Raw genomic sequence first — 22,987 nt, forward strand, 5'->3', positions numbered from 1 at the left:
TGCAACTACGGGCCCAGACCAAACTGAAGGGCTTCCTCCCAGCCGTCCCTCATGGTACCCATCCAGTGGGCACCTGGGCGCAGCTGCTTCCCCAGCTCTGGGAACCTCAGCCAAGCTGAGGAACTTGGCGGGAATGGAGGTGGCATCCACTTGCTATATAGCTCCTGTCCCTCACTGCTGCACGCCAATGGGTAGAATCCCGACTTAGCATATTGTGAGGCCAGCCATGGGTCACTTGGAAGTTGGCACAGTAGCCAGGGCCCATGGTCATGGCTTCATTGGCCAGAGTTAAGTCAGTTCAATGAAGCTGAACATGGCCAGGGACAGCTAAGAAGCTGGCCTTGACTGGCTGTATGCCCAGAGGAACCCACCCTTGGAAGGGTCCTATTTTGGTCCAGACCTTGAATGGGAAGGGGCATGGATCCCGCCCCTTCCAGAGCATGGTGCTGTAGGTCATGGATGCCGCAGATGCACCTTCAAATTTCTTAACTCCTTTGTCTCCCAAAGAGCCCGTGAGACTTCCTGCTTCATCCACATGTTCCCACTGGCTGGTGCATGCTCATGCTTCTCAGACAGGTACTGAGAAAACTCACTGGGTGGGAAACCTTGGCCAAATTATTGGGGGCTTTCTCATGCCTGCCTGGCCTGTTAGCACACAAGCTCAGGGGCCTGGGTTCCTTCTGGAAGCTGCTGGGGCTTCCTCAGCATGGTACCCAAGCTCTAGGTAAGTACCCCCAGTCAGAAGTACAAGACCTTTCTATGACCTAGCTGGGGAAATGGTTTGATGTCATCTTTGCCACAGTGTTGATTGAGGCTGTCACCAGTACTTCCTGGTTAGAGGAGGCATAGACCTTGATAGGCGTGTCGAACAAATACGACACACTGAAACATCCCACCCCATCCAGGGCTCGGCTTTGCCTAATCTTGTTCCATGAGATGCCATACTCTTCCTGTCATTACATGTCCTAATTTCCCTGCTGTTGGGAGGCTAGGAAGATGGGGTTCCCTCACAACTAACAAACCCGACTCCCTTTGGTTCCCTGGCCATTAGCAGCTGAGGGAATCGTGCACCCCAGGTTTGCCAGTATAGGCCATAAACAGCTTCAGATCTGTTCTGAAGCTACTCAAGGCCACAGTTGGGGGGTGGCTTAGTGGTAAAGCATTCATTCATTCCTCAATCTGTCCTCAGGGATCCTAGCCTGTTTCTTTTCCAGCCAGGCATTGGCCTCCCCTGGATTTGGATAGGCTCTGGGGGAGGAGATTACAGGCTAGTGTGTGTGTGTGTGTGTGTCTCAACCCTCCAAAGTTGTGATTCTCAACCTTCCTAATGCTGCCACCCTTCAATAGTTACTCATAGTTACTCATGTTGTGGTAACCCCAACCATAAAATTAACTTCACTAGCAGGGCAGTGGTGGTGCATGCCTTTAATCCCAGCACTCTGGAGGCCGAGACAGATGGATCTCTGTGAGTTGGAGGCCAAGCCTGGTCTACAGAGTGAGTTTCAGGACAGGCTCCAAAGCTACAGAGAAACCCTGTTTCAGAAAAAGAAATAAAACAACAAAAAGGGCTGGAGAGATGGCTCAGTGGTTAAGAGCATTGCCTGCTCTCCCAAAGGTCCTGAGTTCAATTCCCAGCAACCACATGGTGGCTCACAATCATCTGTAATGAGGTCTGGTGCCCTCTTCTGGCCTGGAGGTATACACACAGAATATTGTATACATAATAAATATTGTGATGCAAATACCTGTTTTCTGATGACTTTGGGGGTCGTGACGCTCAGGTTGAGAACCAATGTTCTAAAGGTAACCTAGGTTCAAGGTCCATCTCATTGTGGGTAGGAGCCTACCTTTGTACTACATCATATGTGTATTTCACCTTGAGGAGAGAAAGGACTAGAGGCTCTGTGATGCTGGACTCCGCCCTTCTGTATCTGCATTCTCTCTGCTCTGTGATGCTGGACTCCAATCCTACCTCCTGTACCTGCATTCTCTCTGCTCTGTGATGCTGGACTCCAATCCTACCTCCTGTATCTGCATTCGCTCTATTTAGATCTACCTCCCACCACCAGTGTTGGCCTCTGCACACAAGGATTCCCAGAAGACAAAGCAGCAAGAAGATGAAGGCCAGCTGGGAGGTGGTGGCGCACACCTTTAATCCCAGCATTTAGGGGGCAGGTGATCTCTGGGAGTTCAAAGCCATCCTAGTTTCCAGCATGAGCTCCAGGACACCCAGGGATGCATGGTGCAACCATGTCTGGAAAAACAAAGAGATGAAAGCCATGACACCCAGCATGTAGGAAACATTTTATTTCAAAAAATAGGGGAGCATCCTAAAACCTTAGAATGCTGGACACAGAAGCCTAGAGAGTAGACAGAAATAAATATACAAATCTGCCCCAGCCACTGGTGTGACTGAATGCTAGTCACCTAAGGAAGGTGACCTTCATTATTACACAAGTCTCTGAAGTCATAAATATAAGAAATACCTTATAGATCAGCAAATACCAGGCACAGAACTTTTCATAACTTAATTTTATCCTGACATATAAAAGCTTTATACATGTGACAGGGACAATCCCATACCCAGGTAGCCCAGCTTTCATCCCTGTTAGTGTGTAGACATGTGTCAAATGATGGGTTACAGCCCAGAGCCCGTGGCAAAGGTGAAGCTGAGGGAGGGACTGTCCTGGACTCCCAGTGGGAGGACCACAGTGAGTGCCTACCCAGACGTGGGTCGTGATGTGCAAACCTGAGTATCTCTGGAGGTGGGCAGAGGGGCCCTGTGCAAGGGTGCACGATAAGGCAGGAGCCACTGCAGTCACAGGAGAGTGCGGCAGTGCAGCTCTTCCCCTGGGAAGCCCCTAGCCTGTCCCCCAAAGGACCTGACAGTGGTGGCCAGGCTACTTTCCCCAGCACTGAGCTTAGTTCCCGATACACAAGATTCCACCCTGCCATGCCAAGGCACCTCATGGAGTATCAACACCTCTGGGTGACAGCTCTTAAGGCTCACGGAAAGAGTTTACTAGGCCAAGAGGAAGGAGAGGCACTAGAGGGCTGGGCTGACAGCACCAGAGGACAGAAAGCACAGCCGCACACCCTACAGGAGCCCTAGGGCATCAGTGGGCCTGGGCTGGCACAATCTTCCCCAGGGTCAGGCGCCCGGGAGAGCATTTTAGAAACAGATTTCAAACAAAACAGGAAGAAGGCAGGTGCCTGGGAAATTAAGGCAGCCTCTTCTGCCACCTGGCCAAGAAGATGGCTGTGGTGTGTGATGGGGACACTCCATTCCTGGAGCCTCATCCGTCAGCCAAGTTCACCAGCGCACCCTGAACCTTGGCTTTGTCTCTAACGTGACAGTCCTAACGCCCTCTTCTCCACAAAGAAACATGACAGACTCGAGCAGAGAAGCCACTGGGTACCTTGAATGGTCCCAGCCCCCAAACCCACGAAACCACTCAAGGTCAGGAAGAAACCCAGGGGTCCCTGAGCTGTGACTCAGGTGTCTCGCTACTCGTGCACCTGGGCCTGAGCTCTCAGACATCCTGTCTCCCGCACGATGGCAGGAAAAGTCTAACAATGGTGACCTGTACATCTTCAAGTCAGACAGGGCCACTTGTCTCTTCTCCCAACCCCTCTACTTCTTTTCAAGTTCAAACCGCAAGCATTTCAAACCTAGAACCAAGTGCTGGGGCCGCCCCGCTTGGCTTCCTTTTGAAGCAGGAGTCGTCGCTCCCAGGCCCGGCATCTGTCCGTTCGGCCAAGTATCAGTGAGATTCTCGAGGAGGCACGGTCTTTTCCTCTAGCCTTGCCCCTGCAGGCTTGGGACAGAGCCCCAGGGAGGGCCTCCTGGCCAGGCGAGGGCATGAACTATGGAAACAGACCCCTTCAAGCTCACACTGTGGTTTAATCCCCCAGCTCAGTCAGTCCTCAACTCCTGAAAGCCTACCCTGCTGTCTGGTGAGGCCTAAGAGACATACAAAGCTAGGTGAACTGATGCTCCTTGGACCTGGCTGCCGGGAGCCTTGGCGCTAGAGGTGGAGTTTAGCTCTCTGTTGTAGCCTTTGTCTTCCTGGGTCTCCAGTGTTCCAGGCCAGGCCACTCTGTCATAGGGACCCTTGCCTTCTGCCCTGGGGTCAAGCAGGCCCGGGAAGAGGCAGCAAGGAGAGGCACACTGCACGGTGAGTTGGATACTACAAGCTGGAGGTAACTTCTGGAAGGCAGAGATACAGGATGGTGGAGCAGCCCCTGGTTCTTGACCACACACACAGGTCACCATCAGCTTCAGCCCCGAGAAGCTGTGACACAGGCTCCGAGTGTATAGGAACCGTCACACGATACCTCTAGGGCTCATTCAGCAGCCAGGAGCCACTGCTCCGGTTCATGTGCAAAAAGGAGAGGCCGCTCCTCTGCAGGTGCCAGGCCCCTTGTGAAAAGGCCCTCCCTTGGGCCAGGCCTGGGCTAGTGCAGCTCGTCAGGGTTCTGAGGCAGCCTGTGGCGGCCTGCATCCATGTCACTGCTGCCACTATTCAGCTCAAAGCCACGGCCCCCTGCTGGTGTCTGTGGCATGAACTGACGGAAGATGCTCACGCTACCATGCCAGAAGGTGGGCTCCGGAAGCCGCCCCACCACACTCCATGCCCGGGTCTCTGGGTCATAGGCCTCCACCACGTCCGAGAGTTCAAATGTATTGTCATATCCCCCAGAGACATAGAGCTTGCCTCCCAGGACGGCCAGGCTGCCCCCAACATGTACCTGCAGGTCAAGGCAGAGGAGTGAGAGGCAGGCAACTGAGGCAGGGCAGACGTCCCTCCCTGATTGCTCTAGTAACTTCCAGGGAACAGCCCAGCACATCATAGCCCCAGCACTAAGAACCATCCTCAGCCAGCCTTCCAGGGAGTGCAGACAGCATAAGCCAATGCCTTCCTGTTTTCCAACCAGGAAATTGGGGCTCCTTATGTGGTCAGCATGGTCTCCAGGTGTGGGCCACACCCAGCATCCCTGCCTCAGCCCCTTAGGGCAGGCTCATCCGTTCTATCTTACAGATAGGAGACAGTATGCTGGGACAGCCATCAGTGACAGCTAGGAACGGAACCTGGTCAGATAGGGCAAAGTCTCCCAAGAGCCACCATACCATCGGAGATAGGAGACCCTGACCAGATAGATGAGGTCTGCAGCGGGGGTGCTGAGTTCATGGCACACGTACTATATGTGTCCCATAAATGTATTCTCCGGGTCAACTCCTCAGGAAGTAGCTGGGGTGGATAGTTCCCGGACCTGTCTGACCCCATTCCCTCAAGCCACAATGGCTGCTAGCGTTCACACAAACACGCCAGCCCTGGGGCCTCTGCCCTTGCTGCCTCTCTGTAGAAAACTTCTTGAGATTCCTCTCCCTCTTCTGCTCGATGGTGCTGGCGCATAGTGAGGGTGAGTGACCACTAGTCTGGTCTTGAGATCCTATTTAACATCTGGTACCGGCCAAGTTCCAAACGCAATGAGGGTAACACCCGCTTCCCTTACAGGCCCCACCCACCATGACTGTCTCCCAAGCACTCTGTCTTAATGACAGTCCAGTTGCAAAAGCAGGGCCAGCCTGCACTCACAAACGCTGGCACGCCTGCAAATTTACCTGATTCATAGACGGGATCTTGTCCCATTCATTCTTGGAGGGGTTGTATACATCCACCTCGGCAGAGTCGTCCCTGTGGAGGGAAGGGAGGCAAAGACAGTCAGTCAGACAAAAGCAGAGGCACCTTGGGTGTGAAGGGCCGGCCAGAAGGTCCTCAAAGCAGCTGACTCTTCTGGGGACCTGTATGTATATTTTTGAACAAAGTCTTGGTTGGTAGCCTAGACTGGCTTTGAACCCACTGGGTTATCCCTACACTCTCTGTCTTCTTTCCAGCAGAGACCAAAGAGCCACAGTTGGAAGGGGCTGGGCTGGACAGGGCTCCCTGGATCCTCTCTTCAAGGCTGCTACTTCCCAGGCAGAGTCAACACCTTTGCTCCCCCCCCCCCCCTTCTGGAAATCAACAGCAGGAGGCTCAGGATGGCAGCTCCCTTTATTGGTCACGGATATCCAGGCATTTAGGTGGGGCTGAAGTAGCTTCCTGTGTGGATGGCACACAAGCAAACCGCAGGCTGGGCAAACCCCTCCCACATCCACCTGGAGGGTTAGCAATCAAAACTGACTACTGTCCTCCAGAAGGAGTCAGCAGGTGCCAGGATCCTGCCCTGGGACCTTAGGACAGGGAGGGCGTTCTCAAAGGTACTGGGCCAGCAGCCACTAGAGGGGCTGAAGCAAAGACCTGGCACTCTTCACAGTTGTATTTATAGCTAGCCCCTCCTCCTTCTTGAAGCGGGGGGGCAGGGGAACCTAGGGAAGGACCAGGTAGTTTTATAACAGGACAGGACCCAGGCTGAGGAAGGTTCCAGGACATTTTCAGAGCAGACCCTCAGGTCCTGGCATTTAAAGACTCCAGGCCCCTCCACCTCTTAGATGACAATGACACTTGGGTCCCCTTCAGGCTCCTCAGAGCTCACCCTGAAGAGCGGTGGCCTCCTATTTTGGGGGCAGGGCAGGCAAAGGTCACTGCTACTCAGTCAGGGAAAATGCAGGCTCAGGGCACACATACCTTTGGGCTCCCAGATCAAAGTCGAGGACAGAGGAGACAGAGGGATTGTCATTCCCTTCCTCGCAGCCCCACAGCTTCAGGCAGACTCCAGCCGGGGGAGGGGGAAGCACTGACTATGCACACACGCATGTATGTGCACACACACTACACACAGGGAATCCAGTTACCCTCCCAAATGTTCAGTAGCCATCTAAGGCACATTTGGCTGTGACCAGATAGGTCATCAAAACCATGGGACCACCAGGTGGGGGCGGCGCACGCCTTAATGCCAGCACTTGGGAGGCAGAGGCGGACGGATCTTCTGTGAGTTTGAGGCCAACCTGGTCTATAGAGCGAGTTCCAGAACAGGTTCCAAACTACAGAGAAACCCTGTCTCAGAGAAAAAAGAAAAAGAAAACAAAACAAAACAAAAAAACTCAGGTGACCAGGCTAGGGTACAGCTGAGACATCTATCTCTATCTCACTTAGAAACATGCATGCTGTACATGTCCTGGTGGATGCATGGTAGCCTATGGGCTGCTTAGCTAGATACTTCGAAGACTCCACTATCCTTGAGGCAGCTTGATTAAGAAAACCTAGAAGGCCACAGAAACGGTCTAAGGGGTGGGACAAGCCTCAGCCTCCGATCCCAGCTTTTCCTCACCTATAAAATGGGCAGCAGGGATGCTGAGCCGGAAACAGTGTACCCGGGGGCTCACCTGACAAAGTACATGAGACCATTCAGGGTCACAGTCTTGGGCGCAAAGGACCAAGGTGGAAGCTGGCCACAGTCCACCAGTGACCACAGGTCAGTGTCCGGGTCATAGCATTGTATCACCATGGTCTCCTTGCCCGCCAGGGAGCCGATGGCGTACAGCCGGCCTCGGCAGGCGGTGGTGGAGCAGTTGTCCATGGGGTAGGTCATAGGCTGCAGAGCCTCCCAGGAGTCGGTGGCATGGTCATAGCGCTCTGTGCTGTCGGCTGCCACCACATACAGTAGCCCGTCCAGAACAGAAGAGCTGTGGTACTCTCGGGCCTTGAGCATGGGTGCCACCTCTGTCCACTCGTTCACACTTGAGTTGTATCGCCACACGCAGTCATAGAGCCGGGAGCCATCAGACCCGCCTGTCAGGGCACACAAAGGGCAGATGCTCAACCCACGTGCAGTGAGTCACCCACCTGTGTCTTCTCGGACTTCCGGGTAGGCCTCTCCCTGCAAAGGAATTAGCCTGATTCCCTTCACCCAAAATACATTTGTCTTCTTCCGGCCTTGCCAAGCGGTCACTGTCACTGAGGCAGGGCACAAGGCCCCCTAACTGCTGTCAAATCAAAGCCAAAAGATGCCGCTTCCAACTGTCCTAGACTGGGGATACAGCTAAGCTGGTGGAGTGCTTACCATAGCATGCATGAACCCTGGGTTTGCTCTCCAGAGAGCAACACACCTGTAATCCCAGCACTTAGCAGCCGGGCAGTGGTGGCACACGCCTTTAGTCCCAGCACTTGGGGGACAGAGGCAGGCAGATCTCTGTGAGTTCGAGACCAGACTGGTCTACAAGAGCTAGTTCCAGGACAGGCTCCAAAACCACAGAGAAACCCTGTCTCGAAAAACCAAAAAAAAAAAAAAAAAAGAAGATGGTGCAGACTACATGCCGGCAAAACACTCATACTTTAAAGAGTAAAATAGAGCTGGGACGAGATGTGTACCTTTACTCCTAGCACTCAGGAGGGAGGCAGAGAGACAGGTCAGTCTCTGAGGTCAAGACCAGCCTGGTCCAGGACGGACAGGGATACACAGAGAAACCCTGTCTCAAAAAACAAAACAAACAAACAAAAGACTCAAACAAAACTACCCTCGGCCGCACCATCACACGTAACTATCTCAGACCATTCAATCTCGGGGCTGGGCAGCTCTTCTGGATAGACACTAAACGTGGGATTTGGCCACCAAATCCTAGACATCCTGGACACTTTGAAACCAAGACTGTGTCAGAACATGAGAAGAAACCCACACTGTTACCCAAGAGACCTAACGCCACAAACCACACCGTCATACACCTCTGGGGTTCTAGCTTTGACTGTAGTGGAGAGTACAGAAACATGCTTCATTCAAACTCTTATCAAGCTACACAGATTTTGTGTGTCAACAAAAGACAGTAATTGTATAAAGGAAATCTAAGACATAAATGCTCAGGGTATGAGGAGACTCCAGGAATCTTGGGGCTCTGCCCCTGGCTTTCCGGCTGGTGCCGTGAACAGGGCCGAGACATTCTGTCTCAGCCCAGAGCTTTTGAGGGAAGAGTCTGAGGAATGTTATACAAACTGTGGGACTTTCACAGGGACGCTCTGAAGCAGCTGAAGCAGCTTCCTGGCCCCTCAGGAAAATCCCCCACCAGCAGCTGAAGGGAATGGCGGAGCCACCTGCCTCCACCCCATTAGCTGTTCAGCTGTGACACTAATTATTCAAGGGCGAGTCTGGCCGTTCTCTGTTCAAAATCACCAGCCAGACTTCAGAGATGGGGGTAGGGTGGTAAGGGCGGAGCCCAGCAGAGCAGGGTCAGGGGTTGTTAAGGAGGGCTGGATCCAGAGACCAGTTGGGAAAGCGGAGGCTGTCCCTGAGACCCACAAGCACACCACCGGAATATCGAAGTGGGCTTTCTGTGGAATGTGGAGCTGAGCCCCTGTGACAGCCCAGCCGCGTGCCTGCCAGCCTGATATGATAAGGGACATAGGTCCCAGTGGTCTTTCCTTATATAGCAGTTCCAGAGGCCATCCCCGCTGGCCCGGAGAAGGAGGTAGCTAGCCTCCCCTTCAGTTTGATCATCGGGATTCATCCTTGGTGAAAAACGTGGGAGAAGCCCTGCACAGGGGCAGGCTGGGGCCCGCCTACAGTGACTCGGCAGTGTTTTGGGGTTTCAGCCAAGTAACTGGAAGAAAACCGCTCGACATGTGACCATGTTTACAGTCGTAGACTAGAGCAGCCTAAACACCATGTGATCCACAGTGCATCGCCGAGGTGCAGGCTCTAAGAGACCTTGTCACTGGTGACAAAGCCACTGAGTCAGGAGGCCCCTGTGGCTTAGCAGGGAGGGAGAAAAGTCCCAGCTTTGGGGAGGGTGAGATGTCTCACCAGGCGCCAGCCTGCAGCCTGTCCCCGCATTCCTTGGGGATTAAAAGAAAGCAGCCATTGTGCCAGGCCAATGCCCTGTCTCTTCTAACCCAAAAGGGGGAGGCACCTCCGGGGCAAGGAGTTGGCTAAGCAAGGCAGGCTGTACCACGTAAGGCACGGAGACCCACAAAGCAGTTAAGTCTCTGCTAGCACAGGGGGCTCTTATAGCTTGAAAACAAATGGAAAAACTAGCGCAGTCCCTGCCAAGGGCTAGGTCGAGCTCTAAGATTCAGGTCCTGAGTGTTTCACTTGGAAAGCCCCCAGCGCACTCACCCGTCACGTAGATGTCATTGCCCAGCGCCACGATGCTGTAGCCCCCGCCTAAGTGGTCGGGGAACTCGGCCAGGTAGCGCCACTGGCCTGTCTGCGGATTGTAGCAGTCGACGGTGACCAACTCATCGCAGTCCTGGTCGCAACCTCCCACCAGCACCAGGATCTCCGCTAGGCCGGTGGACGGGCGCGGACGCATGCGGGGGCAGGGCCCGCGGTCGTGTCGGTCGTAGCGTGCCGCCTGGAAGTCGCGGGCCTCGCGCAGCAGGCGCAGGCAAGGCGGGCAGCGCGCCACCAGCGGCTCGGCCTCCACGTGTGCCAGCAGGTAGAAGCGGCGCACGAAGGGAAGGCGCACGGCCTCCAGCAGCTGCGGCCAGTGCGCCGCGCGGCGCGGCGGGTCGGCGCGGACCCAGCGCAGTGCCAGCTGGTAGGCCGCCTCCTCCTTGGGCACGCACAGCCCGTCGTCGCGCAGGTAGCGCAGCAGGCGGGCCAGCGGCAGCCTCTCCAACTGCTCGGCGCCCAGCTCGCCCACGTGGCGCAGGATAAAGCGCTGCGCCGCGCTAGCCAGCCCCGAGCAGCTGAAGGCCTCGGCAAAGTCCTGCATGTCCAGGCAGTTGGCCAGGTCGAGCTGCTGCTGCAGGAAGGCGCCGCACGCTTCCTTCACGGCGGGGAACTGCAGCAGGTCCGCGGCGCGCAGTAGCGGCTCGGCGTTGTCGCCGCTCACGGCCACTCTGCCGGTGTAGCTGAAGTCCAGGAGCAGCTGCAGCATATCGGGCGGCACCCCGTGCAGGCGCACGCGCTCGGCGCGGCTCTCGCGCAGCTGCCCCGCGAACATGGCGCGGAAGTAGGGACTAGCGGCCGCTAGCACGGCGCGGTGCGCGGGGAAGTCGCGGCCGCCCGCCGCCTCCAGGGTCACGTCCAGGAACTTGCGCTCGGCGCGTAGTTGACTCAAGCCGCGCAGCAGGCTCAGGGCGTGCGCGGGATCGGAGAAGGGCAGCACGGCCAAGGGCGCCGGCCGCTCCATGACGCGGGACTGCGGGCACAGGGACGCCCTGGCTCCCCGGGCACCGCCTCTATAAATATGCACGCCAGCCGCGGCCTCCGTGGGCGGGGTCTGCCGGGGCGGAACACCACGGACCACGCCCACTTAACCCTTTTATCCCCAGCGCTGCTGGCTGGTTGAGTCACGGCCGCCTACGCCGGCTCCCTTTCTGCCCTTCCGGGACTTTCAACCGCCTCCGCGGACGCTTAGCTGGCAACGGCGGGTGACAAGTGCGGGCTCCCAGGTGTGCTAACCACCGTCCAGCCCAGCGGTTTGCAGAGTTAGGCCCGGAGAGGCGAGCTTGGCTCCCGAATCCACAATCACTCCTTTGGTTCCAGATTCCCTGTTGCGCTCCTGGGAACCTCAGGACATCTGGGTAGGATGATCCTGTTTTCAGTTCCGTTGGCTCCGGGGTAGTTACTTATGCCCCCCGTCAGATTTCAAAAGTAGTATTTGCACAATTCAGCACCAAAGCACGAACAAGTCCAAGAGCTTCGTTGTCTTTTTTTTTTTTTTTTTTTTTTTTTTTTTTTTTTGGCGCGTTTAAGAAAAACCGGGCCAGATTCCAGGAAGGCGCTCCTCCACTGTGTTCATGCCTGAGTTCAAAGCGAGCAGTCAAGTCTGGTCAGCATAAAAGCAGTAGTTTACTTTCCGAACCTACTCCTTCAGGCTACTCACTGTGGGTAGGAACAAGTCTGCAGGGGAGTGCCCAGGCTCTCAGACCTCCGGGTGGCCCAAAGGCTCACGGTCCGTCCGGGGAGTTCCTTAAAAAGTTGGAGATGGAGCCTCTCAGCAGTCACAGTTCTCTGAGTGAGGCGGTATGTGCTGTACTTAAACGCAACTCTAGGAACGGGAGCCTACACTTGGAAGGCACTGTGAGTTTTGCTTTGCTTAGTTTTAGGGAAGTGTCTGCTAATCAACTGTCCCCTACTTCTGAAATCATTCCAGCCTCAGGTCTAGCCCATCGCGCCCCTCGGGGAGGCTGCTAGGTTGACACAGCCTTGGCAGCAGACATTTTGTTTTATTCCATTTCTAAAACGTTTCAGGCTTTCTCTTCCACTCAGGAACCTCACCTCCTTTTCCTCTGAGAATGCAGCTGGTCTAAATTTTAGAGTCAGCATGGTAAGCACAGACTCCAAGGAAGAAAACATGCAGGTACCCCAGCAACCGCCTGTTGCCCATAGAAGGTCTGTTCACACAGCTATTAAAGGCAGTGCAGCATTCCTGGGCCCAGGAGCCTGGCCAATAGCTTACACACTCACGCGGGTCTTCTGAGTCTGAGCAACCAGGAAGTGGCTGCTTGTAGAGGAAAGTACAATAAGCGCTTGGAGTCAGCAGGCTCCTCTCAGCGTGAAGCCTGAGGATTAAATGCTGTAGCTGAGAACTGAGTATGGATTTTGTTTTTGTTGGAGATGGAACCCAGGGCCTCAGACATTCAAGGCACGCACTTTCTATCATCTGAGGTCTCTGCCCCTCTGCTCCCCACTCTCCTAACATCGAAAGGGTAGGTCATTATGGAAGAATGACTCTGCAGATATTGAGATGGGAAGATGTGCATGTGTGCATGCTAGCTCCGTCAAGTCAGATCATACACAGTGGGATCCAATTATACAAACTGTCCTCTTTCTTCAAGGGTCTCCGGCTTGAGCCCAGGGTCTGGCTTGTGCTTCGCTTACTCTGTAGTCCATCAGCAGCTCTAGATTTCCCTTTCACTCCGAACGTTTTTGTGTGTTGTGTGTGTGCTCATTCATGTGCCACAGGGTAGTGTAGGTCGGAGAACAGGAGCTTCGGGTGCCGACCACGGGGTCTCATGATGAAAGCCTGGCTTGCCTGAAACTCAGAGACCCACCTGTCTCTGCCTCCCAAGTGCTGGGATTAATGGCCTGTGATAGCAATGCAGGGCAAAATGAACCCAGTCCTGATACTCTCCATGCTGCCCCAGGCTCATTCTCCTATTTACATACTGTCAATCCTGCTTTCCTGCTTCCTTCCAGTCTGTCTGTCCCCTGGCTGGCTCCCCTTTTCTCTCTGCCCTCCAGCCCTGCCTATCCTTCCTGTGCCTAGTTATTGGCCATTCAGCTTTTTTTTTAAATATTTTATTTATTTATTATGTATACAATATTCTTTCTGTGTGTATGTCTGCAGGCCAGAAGAGGGCACCAGACCTCATTACAGATGGTTGTGAGCCACCCTGTGGTTGCTGGGAATTGAACTCAGGACCTTTGGAAGAACAGGCAATGCTCTTAACCACTGAGCCATCTCTCCAGCCCCGCCATTCAGCTTTTTAATAGACCAATCAGGTGCCTTACTCAGGTAAGGTGAAATAGCAACACATCTACATAATTAAACAATTATTCTGCAACAAACAAATGTAATACATCTTTATTTAGTTAAATGAATGTTCTATTTCACAACAGTCTACATAGCTAATTCCAGGACAGGTAAGGTTACAGTGAGACCCTGGCTCAAAAAAAGTAATTACAGCTGACCACTAATCCCTTTGTCCACGGATCCCTCCTGGTTTCTTGAGCTGCTGTCAGTTTTGGGTAAGTGCAGCAGCACCCCCATCAAAGACGTTTCCCTTTACAGAAAACCACAACTGGACACAACCCAGAGATCAGCAGATCGTGGGGAGCACAGCCCAATGGGTACATACATCTACATCACAGCTCCTACACCTATGGCTTGGGAGCATCCTAGAAAAATGGCAGAAAGATCCCAAGAGCCAGCACACCAAAAAGTCAAACAGTGTCTCCTAGGAATGGCTGCATGAACAGAACTGGAACAATGGTAACATCAACAGGAATGCTAATATGGAAAGGGGAACATCACATGGGGTCCTACTCCTAGACAATAAAAGACAGGGACTGATGATAGTTTGGAATTAGTCTTTTGACTGGGTAGTGGTGGTGGCACACACCTTTAATCCCAGCACTTCACTTGGGAGGCAGGCAGGCAGATCTCTGTGAGCTTGAGGCTAGTCTGGTCCACAGAGTGAGTTCTAGGATGATCAAGGCTACACAGAAAATCTCTTGTCTTGGAAAAAAAAAATTAGTCCTCCCTAGGGATGGGCCCCATAACTGGTTGTCCAATACAGAGTGGTCAGCCCTGAAACCATATACACACATCAACCAAAATACACTCAGCAGGTTATAGTCATACATTTTTGCACACAAACAAACACACAATAATTGCAATCAAGGAAGAAGAGGCTATCAATTTGAGAGTAAGGGGGAAAACCCAGAAGGAGTTGGGAAGGGGGAACATGGGAGGAGCCAGAGGGAGGAAAGGGAAAAGTAATACAATTATACTTTCTTTTTTTTTAAAAAAAAATATTTATTTATTTATTATGTATACAATATTCTTTCTGCGTTATGCCTGCAGGCCAGAAGAGGGCACCAGACCTCATTGCAGATGGTTGTGAACCACCATGTGATTGCTGGGAATTGAACTCAGGACCTTTGGAAGAGCAGGCAATGCTCTTAACCTCTGAGCCATCTCTCCAGCCCCCCACAATTATACTTTCATTAACAATGTATAAAAATTAAAATAGTAATTTCTTAAAGTTTTGTTATTAAATATGTACAGTTATGTTAACTATATAGGACTATTTTTGTTTAATATTTTAATATTATTTTTGTTTAATATTTTATCAGATTTATTCATCTTACACCTTTTGCCTTCATGTCTGTCTGTGCACTCCATGCTTGCTTGGTGCCTGAGGAGCTCAGAAGAGACCATTGGAAGCCTTGGATCTGTAGTTAGGGATAGCTGTGAGCGACCATGTGGGTGGGGCTTAGAGAAGGCACAGGTGTGCTCCTAACTGCTTAGCCAACTCTCCAGTTCCACACCCTAAGTTCTGAGGCCAGCCTGGGCTACACAGTGATACCTTGTGACTTTTCTTTCTTGAGCAGCAGTGCTAGGCGCTAATCTCCAGGCTTACATTTAGCTGGACAGCAGCCTAACTGAGCTCCACCCAGGAAGGAAAGTCACTAAGTTGCTCAGGCTGGCCTAGAACATGTATACTTCCTGCCTAGGACTGCCAAGTAGTTGGTATTGTAGGCATCAGCCATCACTACTGGCTGAGGTTAACATTTTTCTCAAGATCTCTAGGTCTATTTTTTTAAGATTTATCTACTATGTATACAATGTTCTGTTGGCATGTATAGGCCAGAAGATGGTACTAGATCTCACTATAGATGGTTTGTGAGCCCATGTGGGTGCTGGGAATTGAACTCAGGACCTCTGGAAGAGCAGCCAGTGCTCTTAACCTCTGAGCCATCTCTCTAGTTGTTGTTTTGTTTTTTTTTGTTTGTTTGTTTGTTTTTTGAGATGTGATTTCTCTGAGCAAAAACTCTGGTTGTTCTGGAACTCAATTTGTAGACCAAGTTGGCCTTGAACTCAGAGATCCACCTGTCTCTGCTTCCTGAGTGCTGGGATTAAAGGTGTGCACCACCACATTGCCTGGTTTAGGTCGGTTTTTAAAATGATTAACATTTTAGGGGCTGGAGAGATGGCTCCTACATAAGAGCACTTGTTCTTCCCACATGAGGGTTCACAACTCTCTGTAACTCCAATCCTAGGGGATCTAATGATCTTTTCAACCTCTGAGGCTACCAGGCAAACACATGGTACATATATACATGCACACATGCAAGCAAAACAGTCATACAAAAAAAAATAAATCTAAATACTTTAAAATAAAATAAATTGAGCTTATTATGACACCCTCAACCGAACAGGCAAGCGCCCGGGACCATCCAAAATCTGGGTGGGAATGTGGTGAGAACAGACAGGCCCAGATTCAGCCCTATCAGCTGTGTGTGGGATTCTGAATGGCCTACCAACCCAGGCCTGCTAGCTAGTTCCTCCTTCTCCCTGGGGGTGAGACATTTACTCCCTGCAGGGTAGCAATGACTTACACTGTGAGACTGAGTCTGAGGAAATGCTGGGCTATGCTAAGGGGCCTTAGAGCCCTTAAGTGGTGCAGCTCCTGTCTGGAGAGGAAGATGGTGGGTAAGCTGTCAGATAAGCAGGAGTTTAGACATTTAAAAAATCATGAAAATTCTAATTTACCTATAATAAAATAAAATACAAAATAATAAAATAAAAAATGTGGGCTGAAAATATACAGTTCAGTGGGCAGAATGTTTAGTATGCATGGACCCTGGGTTTAAACCTTAGTACTGGGGGAACTATAAAAGCAGTCTGTCCAGGCTGCTGCTTTTTTTTTTTTTTTTTTGAGACTAGGTTTATGTAGCCCTGGCTGCCTGGAACCTGCTTTGTAGGCCATGCTGGTTTTGAATTCACAGAGCTCTTGCTTGCCTCTGCCTCTCGAACGCTGAAACTGAAGAAGACATGTGCCACTATGACTGGCCCAAGTAGCTTGGTTATGATAATGTAAAGTATAATACATGATTTAATCAGTGGTACTATTTAAGTAAAAACAAAACAAAACCAAGTCAAACAAACAAACAAAACTGGGCATGTGAGGTAGCTTGGTGCAGGTATTTGTTCCCAAGCCTGGTGACCTACCTAGTGACCCTTGGAACACACACTGTGGAAGGAGAGAACCAACTCCCACAAGTTCTGTCCCACTCACACAAATAAGTACAAAGAGGGACTGGAGAGAGCCTCACAGGTTAAGAGCACTGGCTGTTTTTCCAGAGGTCCTGAGTTCAATTCCCAGCAACCACACAGTGGCTCACAACCATCTGTAATGAGATTTGGCGCCCTCCTCTGGTCTGCAATGCAGGCGTACATGCAAGCAGAACACTGTATATATGTAAGGAATTTTTTTTTTTTTACAAAGAATTAAATTTAAAAACTATTTGTTCAGGCTGTAGTGACACAGGCCTGTAATTCTGGCATTCAGGAGTCTAAATCAAGAGACTCTGAGTTTGAAGCAAGGTTGGGCTACAAAGCCCCCACCCACTCACACCCTTCTCCACAGCCACGTACTCCAAACCCTCAACTCAACACAGCCTGTTTGCCTGGTGATCCTCGGATAAAAGAAATACAAACCACTCCATTCTGGTGTCTGGATTCTAATTTTAGATAGTCAAGAAGTAACCTGCATCATGGTGAAAACTGCTTGCTATCTTTGGTTTTTGTCTAAGTTTTTGTTTTTGAAAGAGGGTCTCAGTCAGGTGGTGGCAGCATACACATTTAATCCCAGCATTCAGGAGGCAGAGGCAGTTCCAGGATAGCTAGGATTACACAGAGAAACTGTCTCAAAAAACAAAACAAAGCAAACAAAAAGAAGAAAAAGAAAAAGGGTTTTACTATTCAGTCCTGCTTAGCCTGGAGGTCACTATGTAGTCAAGACTGGCCCCAAACTCTGGGTGTCACCACCAGCTGGTTTTTTTTTTTTTTTTTTTTTTTTTAATGACTGGAGAGATTGCTCAGTGGTCAGGAGCACTGGCTCCTCTTTCAGAACCCAGGTTTGATTACCGACAGCCACACAGCAGTTTAGGACTTTTAGTTACTCCAGTTTCAGGGGATCTGATGCCCTCTCCTGGCCTCCAGGAGCTCCAGACACACATGTGGGTCCCCAGACAAACAGAAGCACCATACCTGTAAATACACGTACAATTAAAAACATGAATTTTGTGTTTGTGCGTGTGCATACTGGTGTGGCTTCGAGGAGGCCAGAAGAGAATGGTACAGGCACTGGGGCTGGAATCACAGGTGTTGGGAGTTACCTGATGTGGGTGCTGGAAACCCAGCTGGGGCCTCTGTAAGCGCAGCAGCTGCTGACTCAGCTCTCCAGCTCTGCCGTGCCTTTGCGGTCTACAAATAACACACAAGAAACTGACTTGATTTCCCTGCCTGCGCACCAGCTGATGACGCAGTCAGCAAGTATGGACTTTAAATCTTCACAGACATTCTCGCCTATAGCCCGGTACTATGAGTAGAGAACAGCATGATTTTGAGGAACATACACCTACACTCTCTCTCTCTTCTGAGCAAGGCAGAGTAAGATGTGGGCAAGACAGGCAGGAGGAGTCCAAAAATACACTCTAGCTGGAACAAGTGCGGAGCAACCAGAGAACTTCTCCGGGCAGAACAAGCCTCTGGGGAAATTCACACCACACTCCAATCGCACAGTGAGAACAGGAAGCGGAGAGTGTTCCCCAAAGTTCCCCAAGTGAAGGTATGGAGCATGAGACTCAGGTAGGTGAGGCTATATTTGGAATACAATTAAAATAACCACATCCTCATATGACTGGGAAACCCTGGTATTCCTAGTATGTGACCTTGCCACAGCCTGGGCTAGTGCTATGTCCCCCCCCCCCCCCATGAGCAAGTACAGTTGTCTAGAATAGTTGTCTAGAATTAGCACTCAGCAAGCAGACACACCACACACACACACACACACACACCCCGCACGTAGGTAGAAATCAAAGACTGGTAACTCTGGGATCAGGATACCATGACTAACATTGCTACTTAAGACGCTCTAGGTCTTTGGGCCCATGGAGCCAAGAGTTAGTATACCTGCAAACAAGCAGGCATGGAAAACAGAGACTTTCCAGAGAGAAGAGCCTTTACCACAGCTGGGCAGTTTGGGTCAAAACACTTAAATTTAGGGAACTGAGACACAGCTCAGTAGGTCAGAGTCCTTGCTGGCAGAGGACCAGGGTGAGATTCCCAGCAACCACACTATCTCCTGACCTCCAAAGACATCGCACACAAACGTACTGTGCAGTATCCAAGCAGGCAAAAAACACCTACAGAAGTAAATTTTAAAAGATTTGTTTCCAATTACATGTATGTACCTGTCTGTGGGTAAATACATTTGAATGCAAATTCCACAGAAGGCTAGGGGCACTGGACTTCTCCAGAGGTGGAGGGGTATAGTGCTTGTCAGCCACTCCATGGGGGTGCTGGAAACAGAATGGAGCCACACTAAACCACACAGCTACTAACCACTAAACCACACTAAACCACACTTCAGCCTCCTCCTTTTTAAAGATTTTAGTCCTGGGGCTGGAGAGATGGCTCAGTGGTTAAGAGCACTGACTGCTCTTCCGGAGGTCCTGAGTTCAATTCCCAGCAACCACATGGTGGCTCTCAACCATCTGTAACGAGATCTGGCGCCCTCTTCTGGCCTTCAGGCATGGAGGCTGAACACTGTGTACATAATAAATAAATCTTTAAAAAAAAAAAAAAAAAAAAAGATTTTAGTCCTGTGTGTGTATGCCCATATACACGCAGATGTCAGACCAACTGGAATATGAGTTGTGAGCCTCCTGACTCGGGTCTTTGGAACAGAACTTGAGCCCTTTGTAACAGTAGTCCTTACCCTTGACCACTGAGCCATTCTTCCAACCCCAAGAATATGCGGCTTTTGCCAGGTGGTGGTGGTGCACATCTTTAATCCCAGCACTTAAGAGAAAGAGGCAGGTGGATCTCTGTGAGTTCGAGGCCAGCCTGGTCTCCAGAGCAAGCTCCAGGATAGGCTCCAAAGCTACAGAGAAACCCTGTTTTGAAAAAACAAAACAAAAAAAAAAAAAAAGGAATGTGTGGCTTTGGAAGAGTTTAAGCAATTTTTTGGCACAAACATTAGACTTTATCTCACACATACTGGGCAAGTACCCTGCTATGAACCTGTATCCAACTAGGGAGGCCAGTATTTGAGACAGCATTTTGATTTGTAATTCAGGCTGGCCTGGAACCATGGAAATTCTCCTGCCTCAGACTTCTGAGTGCTAGTACTTGGGTGAGCCACCATGACTAGCTGAGAATCATTTCTCTACTTATTTTTTTTTTTTTTTTTTTTTTTTTTTTGGTTTTTTCGAGTCAGGGTTTCTCTGTGGTTTTGGAGCCTGTCCTGGAACTAGCTCTTGTAGACCAGGCTGGTCTCGAACTCACAGAGATCCGCCTGCCTCTGCCTCCCAAGTGCTGGGATTAAAGGCGTGCGCCACCACCGCCCGGCTTCTACTTATTTTTAAGCAGTGCTGCGGACAAATCCAAGGGCTTTCTGCATGATGGACTGCCACTGCATAGAAAACTTCCTGTTTTGTTTTCCTGTTGGGGAAGGGGCTCAAGACAGCCTCAGCACATGTAGTCTAGGCTGTCTCAGAACTGCTGACACGTCTCAGCTTCCCAAATGCTGGGATTACAGACGTGAACAATTGTGTCTTGACTCAGGTTTTAACTTTTAGGTTTACTTATGTGGATGAGTATTTTGCTTGCATGTCTATTTGTGCATCATGTCTGGTGTCCAAGGAGGACAAAAGAGCACACAAGATCTACTGGAACTGGAGTTGCAGGTGGCTGTGCACAACCATGTGGGTGCCAAGAATTGAACCCAAGTTCTCTGTAAAAGCAACAAGTGCTCTTAACTACTAAGCCATCTCTCCAGCCGCAGGTTTCTATTTTTAAAAGATTTTATATTTTTTTTCTAGGATTTTGAGACATTGCATTTCTGTGTAGTCCTGGCTGTCCTGAATTTACTCTGTAGACCAGGCTGACCTTGAACTCAGAGATCCACCGGCCTCTGCCTCCCAAATGCTGGGACTAAAGGTGTGTGCATCCATTGCCCAGCTCAGATTTTTGTAAAAAATAGTTTATGTGCATTGTCTGTGCGACAGTGTTGGGTCCCCTGAAACTTGAGTTATAGACAGTTGGGAGCAGCCATGTGGGTGCTGGGAGTTGAACTTGGGACCCCTCAAAGAGCAGTTTGTGCTCTTAACCACTGAGCTATCTCCAGCTAACCCTCAGCTTAGATTTTATTACTATTAGAGACAATATAGTTCTAAGTTGGCCTCACATTCAGAGATCCACTTGTCTTTGCCCTAATGAGTGTAGAGGTTAAAGGTGTTTGCCATTTGGTTTTACTATGTTTTTTTCCGAGACAGTGCCTGCCTGGGAATACAGGCATGCAGCACTGACCCCGCTTCCTTGCGTGCGCGTTTTTCTGAGTGTGGCTTTGTACATAGTGAAATATTATCTGTGGAGGCCAGAGGAGGGTGTTGAATCTCCTACAGCTGTGGCTACCCTCGGTTGTGGGTTGTCTGATGTGGGTGCTGGGCACAGACCAAGTCCTCTGGAAACCCTGAGCCATCTCTGCCAGCTTCCTGATGTGACATGTTTACCACGGGCAACAAAGATCTGGTATAATAGTCATTTACTTTTTTTTTTTTTAAATATTTATTTATTTATTATGTATACAACATTCTGCCTCGATGTATGCCCGCACGCCAGAGCAGGGCGCCAGATCTCAGTACAGATGGTTGTGAACCACCATGTGTTTGCTGGGAATTGAACTCAGGACCTCTGGAAGAGCAGCCAGTACTCTTAACCTCTGAGCCATCTCTCCAGCCCCGTCATTTACTTTTTGATTTGTATCGGATAGTGTCTTGGGTCATCCAGGCTGGCCTCAGCTGACCTTGCTGTAGTCCTAGTTTTCTCTCCTCTATCTCCCAACCTCTGGGGTTACAGGCGTGCATTAGCACGCTAGTGTGTAGCGCTTTCATTTTTGTTGTTTTTTGAGACAGGGTTTCTCTGTGTAACAGTCCTGACTGTCCTGGAACTCTCTTTGTAAATCAGGCTGGCCTCGAACTCACTGAGATCCACCTGCCTCTGCCTCCCAAGTGCTGGGATTAAAGGCGTGTGCCACTACTGCCCAGCCCTCTTTTTTTAAGATTATGTAGGAGTGTTTTGCTAGCGTGTATATCTGTGCTGTGTGTGTGTGCTTGGTCACCTCTGGGGTCAGAAGGCGTTGTTAGGGTCTCAGGAACTGGAATTAGGGAGGGTTATGAGAACCCAGGTGCTGTAGGGAATGGAACCCCAGGGTTCTGTAAAAACAAGATATGCTCCTAACTGCTGCTGGTGTACCTCTGAACTACCAGATACCAGAGCCTAACTTAAGAGTCTTGCACGTTATAGCTAGGTGGCCCACCCCCAACCTTCATGGATAGGTTCCTGTCAACCTTAGATCTCTCTGAAACCTAGGAAGGGATTTTAACTTTCAGCAATCCTGCCTCAGTCTCCTGAGTGCTGGAATTAGACACCACACCTGACTCTTAGGTCTTTTTACTATACAAGAAAAATTAAGTTACTTCAGGTGAGTCTGACCATGGGCTAGTCAATCTCCAGACATTTGCTCTAGACACAAAAATCATGGAATATCCTAATTCTGCATTTGACCATATTGAAGGTCCTACAGGCTAAGCCCACAGTCCCTGTTTTCTTTGTAATAATTTCATCTGTGCACTACTTCAATGTATCACCTCTGGGGAGCCCTCAACAGGGCTTCATTATTGCAGAAATCATAACACAACAAAAACAACAACAGTAAACTACTTTTATTGAGTAAGTCACTGTGATAGAAATTTTATTTAGGCTTAAGGAACTGAGGCTGGTTTCTGAGATCAACACCGTTTCTGTTCTTTTGATAAGGTCTCACATTGCTCAGGCTAGCCTCCAATTATGTAGTATCCCTTTCTCGTTCCTTCTCTCTCCTTCCTCCTCCACCCTCCCATTCACAAAGTCTCATTATGCATGCAGCCCTAACTGGCCAGCAATTCGCCAGGTAGACCAAGCCGGCCTCAAGTCCCGCCTGCTCCTGCCTGCTGGGTGTAATGGGGTCACCACACCTGGCTAAACCTATTCTTTTCACCACTGTTCACACGAGGATTCGCTTAAGCACGGAAACAGCCATAATCACTGACTAGTCACTCTCCACAGGCTCTCTCAATCTCGTCTTTTTCCTGCGTCAGTGTTTTCTCATTCGAATTTAAAATCTTATGTCGCTCTTTCGACAGTTTTTACAGTTGCCAAATATATTACTGAACAATGTGTACTTTCCTTCTACACGATTATTAATGTTAAAATATCAGTAACAGCCTTACGGTAACGTCACCAAGGCACTCCGCTAAGCGTTCCGGGTCG

General features: G+C 50.5%; 1 protein-coding gene and 1 long non-coding RNA gene across 2 annotated transcripts; one reads left to right on the plus strand and one right to left on the minus strand.

Annotated features, from left to right (window-relative positions):
- Positions 1–2,292: 2,292 nt before the first annotated feature.
- LOC121441806 (kelch-like protein 21) lies at positions 2,293–11,523 on the minus strand. The gene is made up of 4 exons (XM_041643121.1): positions 10,048–11,523; positions 7,328–7,733; positions 5,627–5,699; positions 2,293–4,752 (listed from the first exon to the last, which is right to left on the minus strand). The coding sequence occupies exons 1-4, from the start codon at positions 11,066–11,068 to the stop codon at positions 4,459–4,461; spliced, it is 1,794 nt and encodes a 597-aa protein (XP_041499055.1). The 5' UTR covers positions 11,069–11,523; the 3' UTR covers positions 2,293–4,458.
- An 876-nt stretch (positions 11,524–12,399) lies between these two features.
- On the plus strand, positions 12,400–14,518 carry LOC121441732. Its single transcript, XR_005973502.1, has 3 exons — positions 12,400–12,590; positions 13,676–13,876; positions 14,471–14,518. It is a non-coding gene; the product is annotated as an uncharacterized LOC121441732 (long non-coding RNA).
- Positions 14,519–22,987: the final 8,469 nt, after the last annotated feature.

The sequence above is a fragment of the Microtus oregoni genome, unplaced genomic scaffold (assembly GCF_018167655.1).
Source record: "Microtus oregoni isolate MIOR12 unplaced genomic scaffold, Mior012 000081F_ref0000091, whole genome shotgun sequence".
Taxonomy (NCBI): Eukaryota; Metazoa; Chordata; class Mammalia; order Rodentia; family Cricetidae; genus Microtus; species Microtus oregoni.

Coding starts and splice junctions, on each gene's coding strand:
- LOC121441806 (XM_041643121.1), bottom strand. CDS start 11,068: ATGGAGCGGCCGGCGCCCTTGGCCGTGCTGCCCTTCTCCGATCCCGCG. Junction 7,734..10,047: donor CAATGACATCTACGTGACGG/GTGAGTGCGCTG, acceptor GTGCCCTGACAG/GCGGGTCTGATGGCTCCCGG. Junction 5,700..7,327: donor GGTCTCATGTACTTTGTCAG/GTGAGCCCCCGG, acceptor TTCCCTCCACAG/GGACGACTCTGCCGAGGTGG.